Genomic DNA, 20005 nt, shown 5'->3' on the forward strand with positions numbered 1-20005 from the left:
GAGATACAGGGAGGGGAGTCCTTACCCACACTTAGGTTATTAACTGGAGTCCCAGCTCCTGTTCTGCTCAGGCCTGGCTCTGTTTACATGCTAGGACACTGAACACTCCTGTCTCCTTTGGTGCCCTTCTTCCCCTTCTCGGAACAGTGACTGCAAAATTTATGTCTCTTTAGACGTGAAGAGAGCCATAACATAGTCACAGCTTGTCTGTCCCCCAGGCACTGTACAAAGAAAAGAGAATCCTAGTTTCATTCACAAGTATATATCTGTGTCTGTCCATTGCGTTACTGCTGATCAGAGGGCGGCTCAGCTCCCTAGCGAGGGGAGACCGGGCCAGGTAGTGAAGGAAGCTGAGATGGGCCCTGGAGGCCTGTGCCAGAGGAGCCTGAGAGCCCTGCAGGAGAGCGATGGCTAATGGAAAGAGCATGGTGGCTGTGGGAACATGGTCTCTGTAGCTGCCTGGCTTCTTCTCCCACTTGCCTTGCCCCTTGTGGTGTGGTGGATGAGGACAGCCACTGCAGAGCCTGCCAGCGCAGAGCCCCACGTGGGGCATGGCCAGCACGCGTGCTGGGTGTCTCCATGCCACAGGGAGGTCAGTGGTTATGGTTAGCACAACACCATCTCTGAGCTGCTCTGTCATTCACAGGCATGTAACGAATTCACCACACACGTGATGAACCTCCTCCGAGAGCAGAGTCGGACACGTCCCATCTCTCCAAAGGAGATCGAAAGGATGGTGGGCATCATCCATCGAAAATTCAGCTCCATCCAGATGCAGCTCAAACAGAGCACTTGTGAAGCAGTCATGATTCTGAGATCAAGATTCCTTGATGCCAGGTAGGTGGGAGCAGAGTTTCAGGCCCGCCACATTCACTGAATGGCTGACAAGGAGAGCCCTGCCTCCCGAGGGGCTGTGCTCCAAGGCGCCTCTGTGTACTGAGTCACTGCAGCTGGGCTTGGCCCTTGGGCGGCAGCTCAAAGTGCTGTTCAGCCACTCGGGCTGTTCTGTGCAGGGGAATTCCACTGCAGAATGCTGTGTCTGTAAGGGTTAAATACTTTGCTTCACTCAATCTGCCACACACATCACAGGGCACTCAGGACCACAGGAGTGCTGGCAGGGGCTGCCTGGGAAATGTGAACAGCTCTAGGTTTAGGTGACCATGGTGCAGGGTAGGGGTTTTAGAAAAGTGTCTTGCAAAATACAGCAGCCTGGTGGTGGAGGAGTTAATCTCACAATCTGCGCATACTGGCTCAGACTGAGTCCAGGTTGGGTTTGTGTCCCTGCTGGCAAAAAGGGCCAGGTAGATGTTGTGTATGAAGGGCCTGACTCTGCTGCCCTTGCTCCCACTGGTGTGTTCTTTGGACTTCACCATGTGAAAGGATGACACACACACGCTCTGAGCTAGCACTGGCAATGCTAGTCAGAGCCAGTGGCTAGCAGTCTGTGGGGCTGCGGAGCACAGAGCTCCCCTCAGCAGACAGGGCACCTCTAAAGCTCTCAGGGTCTTCCCCAGGCCAGGACCTCTTTGTTTGCTCAGCAGTGGTGAAGAACTCCAGGGGAGCGCTTGATGGCTGCTCAGCATGGGAACAGCGCATCCATCTGTCTCTCTCTGGAGACCCCACCAGGGACTTCAGAGGACACTGTCCGAGTGCAGGAGGCCAGTGGGTGCATGAGAGAGGCTGTGGGCGAATGGAGGAGCTGAGTGATGCAATGCCTGCTGATCTTGAGTGCCAGCTTTCTCCACACGATGGTGCAGCAGCAGAAACAGACAGACTAAAATTACAAGAGGGTTATGGAAACCATCGGGTTTCTTTTGAACCACAGAGCAGGCAGCATTAGTGACCACAGGTGTCATTCCTTCCTGGAGAGCTGCACTAATGCAGATTACAGGAACCTGTAGCAATTAGGACCACGGAGATGTCTGATATGTTGGAGTAAACTGAGCAAAGCCCAAAGTACCAAGCAGATTCCCAGCCAGGCCTGCTTGTAGCCAGGACATTGCACCTTACACCTGAAAGCTGTTAGGAACTAAACGAGGATGAAACGATTTCGGTAAGGAGAAGGTCACTGGCAGGTGTGGCAAATTAGGTTAATTACAAATGGGGAAATGTCTGCAGCAACAGGCAAAGTTTGCAGATGCACATCTGAAAGTGATTTCTGAACAAGGGGGGAAGGTAAATGAGGTAAAAGGGGCGGAAGTACAGTAGTGAGATAAGCAGTGCCCTGGGGAGAACCTGCCTGACTAGGGCTGCTGGACGGAGTAACATGGCCATGCAGATGGGACCGAGTACTGGTGTGGGCATACTCTCTGCTGCACACTGGCCTGAGGGCTGAGGCCCCAGTGTTCCAATTGCAACGAGCCCTGAGGGGAATGAACCATTGAAGGAAATGCTCAGCGGGCCCTTTCCGAAGGGGGCTCTGGGAAAACCCCAGTGCTGGGTGGAAGGGAAGGTCTTCCAAAGCCATGCAGTGATAGGGTTGGGTCCATCTGCTCCACATCCCCTGTGTCCTGGAGAAGGGAGTATGGGGCCTTTTACTGAGGGGGAGAAGGCGAGTCCACTATACTGCTCCCCTGCCTGGTCCTTCTCTCAGCTCAGCTTTCTCCCAGGTCCTGGGCCACTGGGCAGGTTGGTGCACGCGTGTGGGGAAGAATGTTTGAGGACAGAACTCTGCCTTCCAAGCCCCAGTGCTGTGGCAGGGAGACAAGCCTGCCAGAGTCGCGCTGCCTGCACTGCACACTAGGATCATAGAGGCCGTTCAGACATATCCCATTGTAGGAGGTAGTGCGGAGTCCTAGCCTCCCAGGAGAGCACCAGAAGCTGTTCTCGTAGGGGGCTGCTCCCCTTGTTCCTTCACACAGGCTCAGTGGGGTAGAGCTGTGTACTTCTGTGCCCCCGCTAGGCCGCTCCCCACTGCATGCTGCCGAAAGGGCCCAATGTTCTTGGGGTTAAAAGGTGAGAGATTTGTGCTCCTGTTTTCAGCCAGGAGCAGGTAATTACAGGCCAATAGCTTCAATTTCAGATCTGCATGCAGCCTGCTGTGTTTGTAGGAAGTAGAGGAGGCATTATGCGGAGCAGAGCCTCCTGCAGACTTCAGTTAACATCTGTACTAGCAATGGCTTCTTTCCTCATTTCAGACGGAAAAGACGTAACTTCAGTAAACAAGCCACAGAAATCTTGAATGAGTATTTTTACTCCCACCTCAGCAATCCCTATCCCAGTGAAGAAGCCAAAGAGGAGCTGGCGAAGAAGTGCAGCATCACAGTATCACAGGTAAGAGGGGGCTTTGCCTATCAGCATCACCCTTGCCTGCCCGGGCGAAGCCCTCCTAAGATGTGAGAACATGACACTTGGTACAACCCTCTCCCCGTGAGCTGTGCTGCACCATGGCCTCTCCCCGTTCCCTAGGCTTTATGGACCCTTGGCCCTTTCCTTTCACATCCCCCCCTAAGGGTTTGGTAGCCTCTCAGTCTCCTTGCTTCACTCCCTGCTATATAGGTCGGCTCCATGCCTACCCGTCTGTCCCTCCCTTTTCCACCTTGTCCATCTCGAGCAGTGGCTCTTCCCTTTTCCAGATGACTACACCCCTTTCAGGAGTCTGACTTGTCTGGCATACCCCAAGTTTCACCTCACTCCAGGTCTTCCATAGACAGACTTTCTGCAGAGTGCTACACCTTTCCCTGGGAAGCAAACATGTCTCACAGGCCTGCAGAGGACCAGGGGTAACACTGGCACAGGTGCAGGAAGTAGCAGTGTGCAGGGTTCCTGGCCCTGGTCAGTGTCTGCTGGCTCCAGTGTATAGGTCTGTCCAGGTGGATACTCTTGCTTTGCTGATGTTCAAGAGTTCCAACTATGGGACCGTCGGAATTCAGGGGAAAAGGGCAACTGCTCACCATATATTCAGTGCCTGGCCTGTCTGGGTATCTGCCCACCCAAGCGCTGATCTATGCCTTCTCTCTCTTGTCTCAGCTACAGTGGAAGATGCATACCAAAGTCCTCAGAAAGCTCACCAGAGCAATCCAGTAGGCCCTGCCCAGCACCTGCTTTGGTGAACACAGACGTTAATGTCTCTGAAACATGCATGTTAAAAGTTAGCAGATAGGTGGGAAAGCTGATTGCAGGTTCCTTGGGGCAGTAATCATGACTTTCTTTCGGGCTTACAAAGGGCCAGGTTCACTTTAGGGTACAGTAAAATGAATGAATAAGATGAATACATGTAACCAGCTATTCAGCTACATCACATACAATCTGTGGATGCCACTCAGGTCCTTAGATGGTTCATCTCTCTTTGCCAGCTGTAAATTCATTGAAACGCAATATCAATTCAGTGAAAGGCCAGTATATTGACAAATATATAATTATTTTTATGGATCAGTTTTTCTCCGATTGGTTGAGGCTTTTAAGAAGTGTCTTCTCTAACCCAGTCAGAACACAACTTTTCAATAACTGTACAGTGACAATTATTCCTGCATTGCAGCAAAGTCTGTTAGACAAAATGAGTCTCTTCTTTCAATCAGTTGGTATATTGGCAACATCACTGCAATAAAATAGGGAAACAGAACAAGTGTTGCCTGTCTCAATATCAGCTCTCCTGCTGTGTGTGGACTCTGCTTTCGATACAAGCCCGGAAGTATCTCACTATGCAAAACTATTCTTCTGGCTGTCCAACCCTGGCCACTCTGTTACACAAAGATTTCATTGACTCTGCACTGGACCAGCTATTTTAAAACGAAAAACAGCACTTTGCTATTTTTATGGCATGTCAGTTTTGTAGCATGCCAGAATCCCCGCTCAGAAAGGCAGAGTCCCTGTATTGTGGGAAATGTTGGGGCTTGGTTCTCAGGAAATTAAGCATAACAATAGCTTCTAAGTTTTACAGCACGTCTTTCTCCTACTCCTGAAAGCTGAGATGCCAACTCCCTCTAGTTCCAATCAGCTTTGCTTATCAATATTTCAAGTCATTATAAATTTAAAGGAGCAATGCCTGAGGTTAATGTGTTAAGCATTAATGATTGCAAGGCTCTGGAATTGGCATTATTAGTGACATAACCTCTGGATCAACTTTTAGCTTTATAAGAGACCCCATTCTATAGTGTATATTAATTCTTAACTGACCTTGGATACACCATAAGAAGTCCAAGCCACAGAAAGCAACATGAGATCATCAATAAAGCCAAAAGGAATCTAGTTCTAGATCCTTTCATTTCTTTAGTCAACCCTTTCCCAGCCACCAGTGCCCCACAACAAGTAGTCTCTTTAGAATGTGCATCAAGGCCTTGTATTTGGGCAGTAAGTGCTGGTGCATAGGGCCGGGGCAGCTACAAAGGCAGGGACACAACAAACTTGTCACACCTCCCTTTCCAATCAAATGTAACAGCATAAAGGCGGCTGGCCAGAACTGCTCTGATGCCTATGGAACTTTGCCTTTGCTTTCAGTAGGTTCAAGGCTGGGGCCTCACTCCGCAGTAAGAGACTGAGGAGTTTAGCTTAACGTGGAGGAAAGTGCTCCAGACAGTGGATGTTTTGCGTGTGAAAACCTTGCAGCCCTGCGACTGGGTGTGTGTGTCTCTCATGTCCCAGAACTCTTTGCAGATCTAATGTCACAGGAAAAAGGAGAAGGCAGTGGATGCTGTATCTTTAGATAATCAAGGGCATTTGTTAGGGTTGCATATTAAATGTAATTCACTCTGGGTCTGATCTGAAGCTCGCTGACATCAGTTGAAGGTCTATTGACTGCAGTGGGTTTTGGTTGGGAGATAGAACAGCAAGTAAAGGGTTAACAGTGGGAGTGGAAGTACATTATAATTGTGAACAGCAGGTTGTCTAAAGGGGGGCGCTTTTTGAATGGGAAGAATGTTCTTCGTACACTAGGTTGATGTATTATGGGACTTCTCTTCTGTGAGCTGTGGGATGGGTCACATTAGAATATCAGGTGCAAGAGATCAAAGCCTCAGGATGGAATGAAAACAGAGGCCTGAAAGCTGACCCTAAAAAGCACGGAAGCCACTGCTGTAGCTACGCCATCGGTTCAGTCGAATCAGCAGGGTCTGTCTCTGCGGGATTTTGCAGTGGTGGCTCCCAGTGGGACAGACCAGTGCGTGGGAATGAAGACCTGGAGGCATGGTCTCTCTCTCGTTCATGGATGGCAGGTGTGCTCCCAGTCATGAGACAAGCAGTTTCTACTGGCAGGGTGCAGCCTAGAGCCATGGGTAGGGTGGCAGGTTTGGTCAGTGTTGAAAGTATGCCTAGGTTTGGTTTATTTTCACTGTGATAGGAACTGGCACTTTGAAGTAGTGAGAAAACCAGCAAAATCCAGAGGATGCTTCAGAAATCCAGGGTGCACCTGGCAATCCATTTAGTAAACTGGAAAGAGTATAGCACACACCCAAGGGATAAGCAACGCATCAAAGGAAGTGGCTGACTGGGCCTGAGAGGCCATCTAACCATTTCATAGTAAGAAGGGAGTTGAAATAAATGGAGATTGGCTTGAGATACACATAAAGGTCGCTGGCCTTTGGGGAGAGAAGTTTTTCCTTGACCAGGCACGTGTATCCCGGTCCCTTTAAATGAAACCCTACTGCTGCATTGCAGAAGTCCCTTGGTTTTTTCCAGCAGCAGAGAGGAGCTATTTTCAAGTAATGGTGAGTGAATCTCATGTGAGTCAGGAGTTTGGTGTGTGGGTTAATCAGAACCGCTCTCATCTGCAGACAAGCTGGAAATGTCATGGAGCTTTCCTGCAAAACTTAGACCACTCCAGCTTCTGCTCATTTCTCACTTAAACATTTCATTTGAAGTTGGATACAGCCCTTTCAGCAAGTAACTCCCAACTGCGCTGCTTGCAGTAAACCACGCTGCTGGTGGAACTTCCTTGGGCTGCAAAGTCAGTGGATCAGGCTTCCAGGTGTATTTAGGTGCCAATGGGAGATAACCCTTTCAGGTCTGATACCATTGGGTTAATTAATATGTAGAGCAGGTTTTTGAAGAAACACAAAGAGACTATGAACACTAACACCTAATGCAGTTTCATTTTTAGGAGTGCAGGGAAGGTGTTTAGACAAAGGTGTCCTTAGCAGAGATCATTGGGGGCTGTAATTTGGAACTATTCAATCAGCACGTGTTTGGGGGAGATAAACTATCCTCTGCTCTTCACTACTCTGGCCGGAAGGCCGATGTGCTGCACTTTTGCAGATGGGCCTTTTTCAGGTGTTGTGAACACCTGTCAGTCTATCAGATGCACTGTAGAAACAGCATAGTCTGCTGAAAGCACGTCACTGGATTATGGTTGTAAAATTTTTACTCCTTCAAACAAAAGACAAATGTGCTTGACAAGAATGTGTATTTAAAATAAAAACTGAGTCAGTGTAAATGCAAAGGATTGAAAGCCAGCTTCTGTATTCTGTTTAAAAATTATTTTATTTTATGCTTTGCAAGAAGATTAAAATTAAGAGCCAGGGATTTATGGGCTCTTATTGCTGACTTCAAATAAATGTGTATGAAAAGTGAATATGGAAAAAGTTTCTAGAGATAGAAATATGAAACTATTAACCATGCAACATGCACCATAAAAACACCACATATAATTTCAAAATTTCATAATCTGTTACATTTAATTAGGAAGAGTACATGAAGTGTGTGCTGCCAGCAAGACCTTGGAAACACAATGGGAAATATTCTGTGGGTTTTGGTGCATAAATGTTCAGTTTACTAATTTCAGTATTGACACTTCATTCTCAGCTGCTTCTTTCACAGACAAATGCTGTCCCATCCTGTGGAAATGACATAGACAGGGAAGCAAGGCAAGCCCATACCACGCCAAACCCTGCAGTTACACATCTTGATGATTTAAGTAACAATTTGTCTTTTTTTTTATTTACCATTGTAATTAACATGATAAATAAAGTGCAACAATATTATTTGAAATGTAATACACAATTAAGCCCCATTAATTAATTGGTCTTCCGTGATGAGGAGGAGAGAGAGATTCTTTTTTTTTTTGATGTGATGAGAGAGTTTGTTTTAATGAAAAATGTGCTGCTGAGCAGCTTCCGTTTGAGACAACTTGCAACCATTTGGGAAGATTACAAAGTCTGGAGAACCAGGAGGTGTTAGGTTCCTAACCTTCTGCTTCGCAAGGCACTCGGGCATCCCAGCCTAGGAGCATGCGTTTTTTCGCTTGTACCACTTCTCTGATGGCCCTCAGCCAGGTGCATGGGAGCTCACCTTTAGAGAAGCACACCCTGGCCACGTCTACACTAGCCCCAAACTTCGAAATGGCCACGCAAATGGCCATTTCGAAGTTTACTAATGAAGCGCTGAAATGCATATTCAGCGCTTCGTTAGCATGCGGGCGGCCGCGGCACTTCGAAATTGCTGCGGATTGCCGCTGCGCGTCTCGTCCAGACGGGGCTCCTTTTCGAAAGGACCCCGCCTACTTCAAAGTCCCCTTATTCCCATCAGCTCGTGGGAATAAGGGGACTTCGAAGTAGGCGGGGTCCTTTCGAAAACGAGCCCCGTCTGGACGAGACGCGCAGCGGCAATCCGCGGCAATTTTGAAGTGCCGCGGCCGCCCGCATGCTAACGAAGCGCTGAATATGCATTTCAGCGCTTCATTAGTAAACTTCGAAATGGCCATTTGCGTGGCCATTTCGAAGTTTGGGGCACGTGTAGACACGGCCCCTTTGTGTCAGGGCTGGAGGGTTCTTAGTGGTGGCTTCCTTCTCTCATAGTATCATCTAACGCTTCATCAGCACAGTTCAGAGTTGTCCAGCACTCTTATGCCCATTTTTGAGATAGTGAAACTGAGGAACAGAGCTGGAAAGTGACTTGCCTCTGGTCGCACAGCAGGTCTAGAATGCAGGTCTCTGAATTCCCAGGTTGGTGTGCAGTCTAGCCACACAACTTTATCAGACGTGGGGTGGAGGGCAGTTCTGTGCCCTACCCCCATTACCCCCTGTGGAGCGGGAACAGGGGACAGTGCTGAACAGCCCATGGTCAGTGGTTTCCTGGGGGCTAGACTCTGCTTCTGCACCTTTCCTGGTCTCTAGCCCACACCATTAAATCCTGCCTGCACCTGGCCTGTCCCAGGGCTCACCCTGCCGGGATGGTAGTCGAGGCACTCATGCTGTGAAGTACCAGTTACTGCTACTCATAGCTGTGGGGGAGGCACAGTGCTTCCAGCAGTATAGCTCCCTAGATACCTTCAAGGTGAGCTCAGTGCATGAAGCCCCCTTTCTGAGCATTCCCACTGCTCTTGGGTGTAATTAAATGAGAGTGTAGAGCACAATTCTGGTGCCCAGGAACGTCTTAGCCACATCACAAAGGAAGCCTGAAGTATACCCCCTGCCAGAAGAGCAGCATGGGAACCCTGAGTTCAGGCTAAGCCGAGGAGCACTTGGGGCACCTGCCTGCTCAGACCAAAGGCTCTCTCATTTGCAACTGAAATGTTTACTCATCTCCCCATGCTGGGTGCCCATCTGGATGGAAGGACGCTCGCCCCTCTCACCCGACACCATGCTGCACGTGGCCTTGGCGTATCTGCTCTTCTCTGTGCAGGAGACAAGGAAGCCTTTTATGGGAGATGTGACAGTGAATGAGGAATTTGCAATGCTGTCACCAGATAGGAAAACCTTTATCCACCCATGGGGAACCATTTCTTACCTGCCCTGGGATTCACCTCCCGGTGCCAGCTCCAGAGGGTCCAAGCTTTCCTCTTTTCCTAATATCCACGGACAGATTGGTTGGCAAGTCGCTGTCTGGCCTTTTCAGCTACCTGTGAGTGAATGTTTCCTAGAGTAGGTGTCTGCTGCTCTGAAAGTGCTTCCTCCTGCTCCAGATAGGCTGACACAGGGAGCAGGAGACCACAGTCAAGGCCATATTAAGGCACAATAGTAGGGCCCCAGCTCCAGGAGTCAAGTGACTATGTCTGAATCTCAGCTGTCATGCAAAGGAACAAAGTGAGGTTCCAACCTTCATGTTTGTACAGAAAAGCTCAAAAACATGAACAAGGCATCACTGATGCAGATGTGTCTGCCTGAGTCTGCAGGCTGCCTGAAATGCCTGTGAACTGTCATGCAGGGTAACACCAATACCCTAGCTCTGAAAGAGGCCAATTCACTGGGAGCCTGGGATGGGCTACCCAGGCAAGTCACAGCAGCTATCATGCTGGGCAGGGCCTGCAGCCCTAGCTTGCTGCCAGGCCAGACTGTCTGCAGCGCCTGGAGGTGCTCTCAGTCCATGCTGGAGGTCTGCTTCCAGGAATCACTGCTGGACTTCCAGTGCTTTCCAGCCCCTGATGCCCTTTCTGCCAGCCTTCAAGGGGTCAGCAGCAGATCTGTATGTTCCAGACCCTGCCCCAGCAGGAGCTGAAAAGCATCCCAGGTGCTTTATGAAAAGCCAGATCTGGTGCAGTTGGGGGGGTACCCTAAGCTGGGGTGCAGCCCCTGTGGCACATGCACTTTCCCAGGGGTGGAAGGTGCCAGTCCCTGACATATAGGGAGAAAATTCAAACTCCTATTTCAGCAGGAGCTGCAGTGCACAAGCCTGAGTGAGCCCAGGGAGTAACAGGAGCACCATAGGGGTGGCCAAAAGCATGGCTAATGCAGAGCCCTGTCCACTCCTGCCCTCAGTACCTGTGCAGCACCCTCCAGGGCTGGCTGGGGGAGGTATGGTGTGGACTGGGCTGGCTAGGGGAGGTGCAGCATGGACTTGGCGGTGCTGAGGGCTGGCTGGGGGACGCGTGGCACAGTTCAGGTGGCACGGGGCTGGCTGGGGGAGGTGTGGCACAGGTCAGGTGGCACTGGGGGCTGGTTGGAGAACATGTGACACAGCTCAGGTGGCACTGGGGGCTGGCTGGGGGAGGCGTGGCAGAGGTCAGGTGGCACTGGGGGCTGGTGGGGGAGGTGTGGCACAGTTCAGGTGGCACTGGGGGCCTGCTGGGGGAGGTGTGGCACAGTTCAGGTGGCACTGGGGCCTGGTGGGGGAGGTGTGGCACAGTTCAGGTGGCACTGGGGGTTGGCTGTGGGAGACGTGGCACAGGTCAGGTGGCACTGGGGGCTGGCTGGAGGAGGTGTGGCACAGGTCAGGTGGCACTGGGGGCTGCTGGAGGAGGTGTGGCACAGGTCAGGTGGCACTGGGGGCTGCTGTGGGAGACGTGGCACAGGTCAGGTGGCACTGGGGGCTGGCTGGAGGAGGTGTGGCACAGGTCAGGTGGCACTGGGGGCTGCTGGAGGAGGTGTGGCACAGGTCAGGTGGCACTGGGGGCTGCTGTGGGAGACATGGCACAGTTCAGGTGGCACTGGGGGTTGGCTGGGGGAGACGTGGCACAGGTCAGGTGGCACTGGGGGTTGGCTGGGAGAGGTGTGGCACAGGTCAGGTGGCACTGGGGGTTGGCTGGGAGAGGTGTGGCACAGGTCAGGTGGCACTGGGGGTTGGCTGGGAGAGGTGTGGCACAGGTCAGGTGGCACTGGGGGCTGCTGTGGGAGGCGTGGCACAAGTCAGGTGGCACTGGGGGCTGCTGGGGGAGGCGTGGCACAGTTCAGGTGGCACTGGGGGTTGGCTGGGAGAGGCGTGGCACAGTTCAGGTGGCACTGGGGGCTGCTGGGGGAGGCGTGGCACAGTTTAGGTGGCACTGGGGGCTGCTGGGGGAGGCGTGGCACAGGTCAGGTGGCACTGGGGGTTGGCTGTGGGAGGTGTGGCACAGTTCAGGTGGCACTGGGGGCTGCTGGGGGAGGCGTGGCACAGTTTAGGTGGCACTGGGGGCTGCTGGGGGAGGCGTGGCACAGGTCAGGTGGCACTGGGGGCTGCTGTGGGAGGCGTGGCACAGTTTAGGTGGCACTGGGGGCTGCTGGGGGAGGCGTGGCACAGGTCAGGTGGCACTGGGGGTTGGCTGGGGGAGGCGTGGCACAGTTCAGGTGGCACTGGGGGCTGCTGGGGGAGGCGTGGCACAGTTTAGGTGGCACTGGGGGCTGGCTGGGGGAGGCGTGGCACAGGTCAGGTGGCGCTGGGGGAGGTGTGGCACAGGTCAGGTGGCACTGGGGGTTGGCTGGGGGAGGTGTGGCACAGTTCAGGTGGCACTGGGGGTTGGCTGGGGGAGGCGTGGCACAGTTCAGGTGGCACTGGGGGCTGCTGGAGGAGGCGTGGCACAGTTCAGGTGGCACTGGGGGCTGCTGGGGGAGGTGTGGCACAGGTCAGGTGGCACTGGGGGCTGGCTGGAGGAGGCGTGGCACAGTTCAGGTGGCACTGGGGGCTGCTGGAGGAGGCGTGGCACAGGTCAGGTGGCACTGGGGGCTGCTGGGGGAGGTGTGGCACAGGTCAGGTGGCACTGGGGGCTGCTGGAGGAGGTGTGGCACAGGTCAGGTGGCACTGGGGGCTGCTGGAGGAGGTGTGGCACAGGTCAGGTGGCACTGGGGGCTGGCTGGAGGAGGCGTGGCACAGGTCAGGTGGCACTGGGGGCTGGCTGGAGGAGGCGTGGCACAGGTCAGGTGGCACTGGGGGCTGCTGGAGGAGGTGTGGCACAGTTCAGGTGGCACTGGGGGCTGCTGTGGGAGACGTGGCACAGGTCAGGTGGCACTGGGGGCTGCTGGAGGAGGCGTGGCACAGGTCAGGTGGCGCTGGGGGCTGGCTGGAGGAGGCATGGCACAGGTCAGGTGGCACTGGGGGCTGCTGGAGGAGGTGTGGCACAGTTCAGGTGGCACTGGGGGCTGCTGTGGGAGACGTGGCACAGGTCAGGTGGCACTGGGGGCTGCTGGAGGAGGTGTGGCACAGGTCAGGTGGCACTGGGGGCTGGCTGGAGGAGGCGTGGCACAGGTCAGGTGGCACTGGGGGCTGGCTGGAGGAGGCGTGGCACAGGTCAGGTGGCACTGGGGGCTGCTGGAGGAGGTGTGGCACAGTTCAGGTGGCACTGGGGGCTGCTGTGGGAGACGTGGCACAGGTCAGGTGGCACTGGGGGCTGCTGGAGGAGGCGTGGCACAGGTCAGGTGGCGCTGGGGGCTGGCTGGAGGAGGCGTGGCACAGGTCAGGTGGCACTGGGGGCTGCTGGGGGAGGTGTGGCACAGGTCAGGTGGCACTGGGGGCTGCTGTGGGAGACGTGGCACAGGTCAGGTGGCACTGGGGGCTGCTGGGGGAGGTGTGGCACAGTTCAGGTGGCGCTGGGGGCTGGCTGGAGGAGGCGTGGCACAGGTCAGGTGGCACTGGGGGCTGCTGGGGGAGGTGTGGCACAGGTCAGGTGGCACTGGGGGCTGCTGGAGGAGGTGTGGCACAGGTCAGGTGGCACTGGGGGCTGGCTGGAGGAGGTGTGGCACAGGTCAGGTGGCACTGGGGGCTGCTGTGGGAGACGTGGCACAGGTCAGGTGGCACTGGGGGCTGCTGGGGGAGGTGTGGCACAGGTCAGGTGGCACTGGGGGTGGCTGGGGGAGGCGTGGCACAGGTCAGGTGTCACTGGGGGCTGCTGGGGGAGGTGTGGCACAGTTCAGGTGGCACTGGGGGCTGGCTGGGGGAGGTGTGGCACATGTCAGGTGGCACTGGGGGCTGGCTGGAGGAGGTGTGGCACAGGTCAGGTGGCACTGGGGGCTGCTGGAGGAGGCGTGGCACAGTTCAGGTGGCACTGGGGGCTGCTGGGGGAGGTGTGGCACAGGTCAGGTGGCACTGGGGGCTGGCTGGAGGAGGCGTGGCACAGGTCAGGTGGCACTGGGGGCTGGCTGGAGGAGGTGTGGCACAGGTCAGGTGGCACTGGGGGCTGGCTGGAGGAGGTGTGGCACAGGTCAGGTGGCACTGGGGGCTGCTGGGGGAGGTGTGGCACAGTTCAGGTGGCACTGGGGGCTGCTGGGGGAGGTGTGGCACAGGTCAGGTGGCACTGGGGGCTGGCTGGAGGAGGCATGGCACAGTTCAGGTGGCACTGGGGGCTGGCTGGGGGAGGTGTGGCACATGTCAGGTGGCACTGGGGGCTGCTGTGGGAGACGTGGCACAGGTCAGGTGGCACTGGGGGCTGCTGGGGGAGGTGTGGCACATGTCAGGTGGCACTGGGGGCTGCTGTGGGAGACGTGGCACAGGTCAGGTGGCACTGGGGGCTGCTGTGGGAGACGTGGCACAGGTCAGGTGGCACTGGGGGCTGCTGTGGGAGACGTGGCACAGGTCAGGTGGCACTGGGGGCTGCTGGTGGAGGTGTGGCACATGTCAGGTGGCACTGGGGGCTGGCTGGGGGAGGTGTGGCACAGGTCAGGTGGCACTGGGGGCTGCTGTGGGAGACGTGGCACAGGTCAGGTGGCACTGGGGGTTGGTTGGGGGAGGCGTGGCACAGGTCAGGTGGCACTGGGGGCTGCTGTGGGAGGTGTGGCACAGGTCAGGTGGCACTGGGGGCTGCTGGAGGAGGTGTGGCACAGGTCAGGTGGCACTGGGGGCTGCTGGGGGAGGTGTGGCACAGGTCAGGTGGCACTGGGGGCTGCTGTGGGAGACGTGGCACAGGTCAGGTGGCACTGGGGGCTGCTGGAGGAGGTGTGGCACAGGTCAGGTGGCACTGGGGGCTGGCTGGGGGAGGTGTGGCACAGGTCAGGTGGCACTGGGGGCTGCTGGGGGAGGTGTGGCACAGGTCAGGTGGCACTGGGGGCTGGCTGGAGGAGGCGTGGCACAGGTCAGGTGGCACTGGGGGCTGGCTGGAGGAGGCGTGGCACAGGTCAGGTGGCACTGGGGGCTGGCTGGAGGAGGTGTGGCACAGGTCAGGTGGCACTGGGGGCTGCTGGGGGAGGTGTGGCACAGTTCAGGTGGCACTGGGGGCTGCTGGGGGAGGTGTGGCACAGGTCAGGTGGCACTGGGGGCTGGCTGGAGGAGGCGTGGCACAGTTCAGGTGGCACTGGGGGTTGGCTGGGAGAGGCGTGGCAGAGGTCAGGTGGCACTGGGGGTTGGCTGGGGGAGGTGTGGCACAGGTCAGGTGGCACTGGGGGCTGCTGGAGGAGGTGTGGCACATGTCAGGTGGCACTGGGGGCTGCTGTGGGAGACTTGGCACAGGTCAGGTGGCACTGGGGGCTGCTGGAGGAGGTGTGGCACATGTCAGGTGGCACTGGGGGCTGCTGTGGGAGACGTGGCACAGGTCAGGTGGCACTGGGGGCTGCTGGGGGAGGTGTGGCACATCTCAGGTGGCACTGGGGGCTGCTGTGGGAGACGTGGCACATGTCAGGTGGCACTGGGGGCTGCTGTGGGAGACGTGGCACAGGTCAGGTGGCACTGGGGGCTGCTGGGGGAGGTGTGGCACCTGTCAGGTGGCACTGGGGGCTGGCTGGGGGAGGTGTGGCACAGGTCAGGTGGCACTGGGGGCTGGCTGGAGGAGGTGTGGCACAGGTCAGGTGGCACTGGGGGCTGGCTGTGGGAGACGTGGCACATGTCAGGTGGCACTGGGGGCTGCTGTGGGAGACGTGGCACAGGTCAGGTGGCACTGGGGGCTGCTGTGGGAGACGTGGCACAGGTCAGGTGGCACTGGGGGCTGCTGGCTGAGGCGTGGCACAGGTCAGGTGGCACTGGGGGCTGGCTGGAGGAGGCGTGGCACAGGTCAGGTGGCACTGGGGGCTGCTGGGGGAGGTGTGGCACAGGTCAGGTGGCACTGGGGGCTGCTGTGGGAGACGTGGCACAGGTCAGGTGGCACTGGGGGCTGCTGGGGGAGGTGTGGCACAGGTCAGGTGGCACTGGGGGCTGGCTGGAGGAGGCGTGGCACAGGTCAGGTGGCACTGGGGGCTGCTGGGGGAGGTGTGGCACAGGTCAGGTGGCACTGGGGGCTGGCTGGAGGAGGTGTGGCACAGTTCAGGTGGCACTGGGGGCTGCTGTGGGAGACGTGGCACAGGTCAGGTGGCACTGGGGGCTGGCTGGAGGGGGCGTGGCACAGGTCAGGTGGCACTGGGGGCTGCTGGGGGAGGCGTGGCACAGTTCAGGTGGCACTGGGGGCTGGCTGCCCCTTGCCACTCCTCTTCAGCCTGAGCTCCTGCAGTGCTGAGGCCCCACTGCATTGGTCAGAGCCCAGCAAAGTCTGTCACCGGTCATGTCCTGACTGGGACAAGTGCCTGAACACAATGAAATCAAAGCAGCAGAAGGCAAGCGTGGGAGCAGGGCTCTTTCGCCGATCTACTCAGAGCTGATGTATCTACGCGTATTGTGCTGCAGGCTCACCGACTTCTGCTCCCCACACTGTTCTGTCCTTGTCTGTCTGTCCACCTGTGACCAAGACGTTGGTTTGTAGCATGTGTCTGACTCCGCTATAGCTCAACTGCCAAGCTATTTCATAACAGGCGGTTTAAAACAATCCGTGGGTGCTGTTTTGGAGCTATAGACGGGGATTCTGACTTTTGGTATCAGAAACAGACTTTTCCTGTGCTGACTGGTGAAGGCCCAAGCCTGTGATCTAGCCAAGTGTTGGGTGCAGATTTTAGTTTCAGAATGAGTTTAACATTTTTTAGATATTCATTTTGATGTGGTATACAGGTTAAACATAATGTATGATTTCTGCTCCTTTCACTGCTTCCAATTAAACCTTGCTTGTTAGTTTAACCTCTAGGTAATCCCATCAAACAATTGATGTCAAGAAAACACTGCCCACAGTGGCTTTGGATGAGTGGCCATTAATTTTAATTGCCTTGATATTAAAGATTAAGAAGTATTGGGACTAGCAGAATGGAAACGATCTGATGTCAAGCAAATCCACTCACGGAGGCTTCCCCAGGCTGTTGGTGATATTAAAATTTTACTGTGAGAATTAAATAAACCTTTATTAGTGATGGCTATTGTTTGATTGGTCCAGAGGTGTGCATAAACAGAGGGTTCTAGCACATCCTCGGACAATACTGTTGATGTACAGAGATTCTTCAATTATGAAACCGTTAATAAAGCCGTAATCTGATTGTCTACAATAATTATTTGCTGGGTTTCATTAATGTATTATTGCTTCCTTGACTGACAAGGTAATATTAAGTGCAATATGTGGGATACAATGGAGTATTGTCCAGGGAAAAGAAACTGTAGGGTACACCTTCCTTATTACATTTAAAGCTGGAGGCTTTTCATTAATTATCATAAAGTCCTGCTGCATGCTATGTAATTTGGGCATTTTTGTCTTCTCCATAGAACCAGGTTGCAGTATCAAACTATACCACGCAGCAGTGTTCTGCTTGTCACATGGGTTGTCTTTTTAAAGGGAATACCGTTCAAGAGCTGTGGTCATTTGTGTCCCTATCACGGAGCATGCTATGTAGAAATACAGTCCCTGATGAGTTCTGTTTCTTTTCATGAGAAAGCAGGTGCTGTGCAGGGTTCCTGCCTCTGTACACAGGGATATTATTTCCTCTGTGTCAAGAGATGTTTCACAGGGTCATGTAAAGACAAGCAAATAAAACCAAGTGCAGCAGCATCTGATGGTCATAATTCCATTTCTGGCACCATGGAGGCAAGAGTGTGCAGGCTTGGCCTTAGGGCAAGGTGAGCACAACAGTTGCCTGCACCTTCAGGTCCCCTCGCACCAGTTGAAAAGAGCATCCACTGCCCACCAGCTGGGCCCCATGGTCAGCATGTTGCCTTGGCTCCCACCCACTGGCTGGGCCAGCTCAGGGGGTGTTGGACTCTATTAGACAGTGAGTCCCTAGCTAATCAATTGAAAGAATAACCAGACCTGCCTGCAGCCCATATAATTCTCGGAAAGGCAGACAGGAGAAGGCAGAGGGAGACAGCAGAGACCAGTGAACAAGCTTAGGTACAAAATAGCCTTTGTGACCCACTAGGCCCCATGGCCTCTCCATCTCTGTCCTTACAGGGTTCATTTTGAAAAGACCTTCTTCTATAAGGGACTCAGCTGTGGCCTAAGATGGAAAATTGGCAGATTTCTCTGTTTTCAGGAATGGTTGTTTTCTGAAGTCACCATTAAAAGGACAAAATCTCTTGTTTCCTAGGTGCGGAATATCTTCCTTTCTGAGAGTGCGAGTTACTGTGAATTCAGCTGGTTGAGTTTTGAGCATCTTTCTCTTAGAACTGGGACCACAAAATGTGCTGTGCATAGGCCTCCAGACAGCTGTCAGACTTACAGTCACTACTGATCAGCCTTGGAGGTGGACAAAGGCCCAGCAGTGAAATGTCCACATGCTATTGCTAGTCTGAATTTCCATCCAAGGGAAAGGAAGGAGTTTGGTTTTGTGGTTAAGGCAGCAGACTGAGTTGAGAGAGACTCTAATTCAATTTCCAGCTTGCCCCAGGCTACTGGGGTGACCATGGGCAAATTTCTCTGTGCCCAGGTTCTCCCTCTGTCCAGTGGGGGCTAAAGTAATAATATGTTCCCTTGCTCCTGCCAAGTGTCTGTTTGGAGCATGAGCTCTTGAGACAGGGGCTGTCTTTTACTGTGTTTTTACACGAAGTGCAGGACAAGGGGGACCCGATTTCATCCCAGATCTCTAGGCACTAGTGTCATAAAATAATTGGTCATCTGAGAAATGTAGTTTTTGAACATGTTTGAAATCAGACAGTAATAACTGTTGTTTATCTGTGACTAGGATGGTGCAATAACCTTTTCAAAACTAAACAAAGGAGCTGCGGAGATCCCAATGAGTAGGTGGGGGTGAAGTCCAGAAACTGAATGTTTTCAGTGAAAATGGCAATGTTCACATCACCTGCTGCTTGTGATCTTACAAATGTGATTTGCATCGTTAGGGACCCATTTCCTTTCAGAATTATGTTGTAAAGTGTCTTGGCATGAATACAGGGAACTAGCTTTGTTCAGGGAACCAGGCCTTTTCCTGATGGCACTGTATGCCACATACGTAATTAACTGTGGTTATTAAGAGCTGAAATTATGGAAGTTTGTGTGATTTCTTAGTGCTCCAGCCATGACCTTTGCATGGTTAATAGTTAGAGCCTTATCAGCCCTTTTGGCATCCATGCATTATCTTCAAAGGGAGATGACAAAGTAACTTTTCATCCGTTCTTGATTTATATTGTTCCTTTCATTTTCAGAAGACCAAACATGATTCCAATGGTAGGGCTGCCAAGGTTGTTCCAGCCCAAAAATAAAGAACAATTGCATTCATTTCCAACTGTCTCTGCCTTTCACTTAATCAACGGTTACTTTTACCTCCCTTCAGTGGCTTTTGGGTTCTAGTTTTTATTTGTTTGACAAATGACTTGTTAATAACAGTAGATAAAACCATGATAACTGCACAGCAAACTCCAAGATGAATGTTGTCATGAGAGTAACACCTTGTGTATCAGTTTTGCCAAGAGACAAACTGAACCATGTCACGCTCATATCTATACACATGCTCATCTGATCCTTGATTACTGCTTAACTAGTTGAAGTACCCAGCGGATCTTAGATTGAAGGCTAGGGATTGGATATTTGTTGGACCCAAACTTAGCTTTTGCTTTTGGAAGCAAACCCTGCTGAATGGTTTTGGAGGCTTGACTATTTTTCCCTTTTTCTCCTCCCAATCAACAGGTGTCCAACTGGTTTGGCAATAAAAGAATCAGGTACAAGAAGAATATAGGGAAGTTTCAGGAAGAAGCCAATCTTTATGCTGCAAAAACAGCTGTGACTGCAGCACACGCCGTGGCAGCAGCTGTCCAGAACAACCAGACAAACTCCCCCACCACACCAAACTCTGGTATGTACCAGGAGCTTTTTCATTCACCCACCGAGTAAATTAAAGTCTCCTGAAGTGGGAAGGAAAACTCTGACTCTGCAGTGAATTTACTTTGGTTCATAATGTTTCAGTGCTCCTTAGCCTGACTTAGTAGCCATGGTGCCAGAAGACACATGGCATCAGTTAAGAATGCAGATTGTGATTTCTACAAAACACTCAGTGTTGGCTTACACATTCCAGTAACTTCAACAGTAAACCCACAGCTGATGTCAGCGGGAGGCGAGTCAGGCTAATGCAGTGCACTTTAAGAACCCCAGTCTTAACCCACAGAAGGAATGGGTCGGTGCCAGGGTCAGCCTTCTGCCAGTTTTCTTCTTCGGTAGCTGTTTCAACAGTTTTTTCTCACCCAA

The 20005-nt window shown here is 53.5% G+C and overlaps 1 protein-coding gene across 11 annotated transcripts in view; it reads left to right on the forward strand.

The window, feature by feature from the left end:
• PBX3 (PBX homeobox 3) overlaps positions 1–20005 on the forward strand; it is a 169232-nt gene that overhangs the window by 143070 nt on the left and 6157 nt on the right. For all 11 annotated transcript variants that reach the window (XM_075015329.1, XM_075015323.1, XM_075015321.1 and 8 more), the window contains 3 exons: positions 647–837; positions 3138–3273; positions 19451–19616. In XM_075015329.1, the coding sequence (XP_074871430.1) occupies positions 647–837; positions 3138–3273; positions 19451–19616 (493 nt within the window). The remainder of the gene's footprint in view (positions 1–646; positions 838–3137; positions 3274–19450; positions 19617–20005) is intronic.

The sequence above is a fragment of the Carettochelys insculpta genome, chromosome 21 (assembly GCF_033958435.1).
Source record: "Carettochelys insculpta isolate YL-2023 chromosome 21, ASM3395843v1, whole genome shotgun sequence".
NCBI classification, from domain to species: domain Eukaryota; kingdom Metazoa; phylum Chordata; order Testudines; family Carettochelyidae; genus Carettochelys; species Carettochelys insculpta.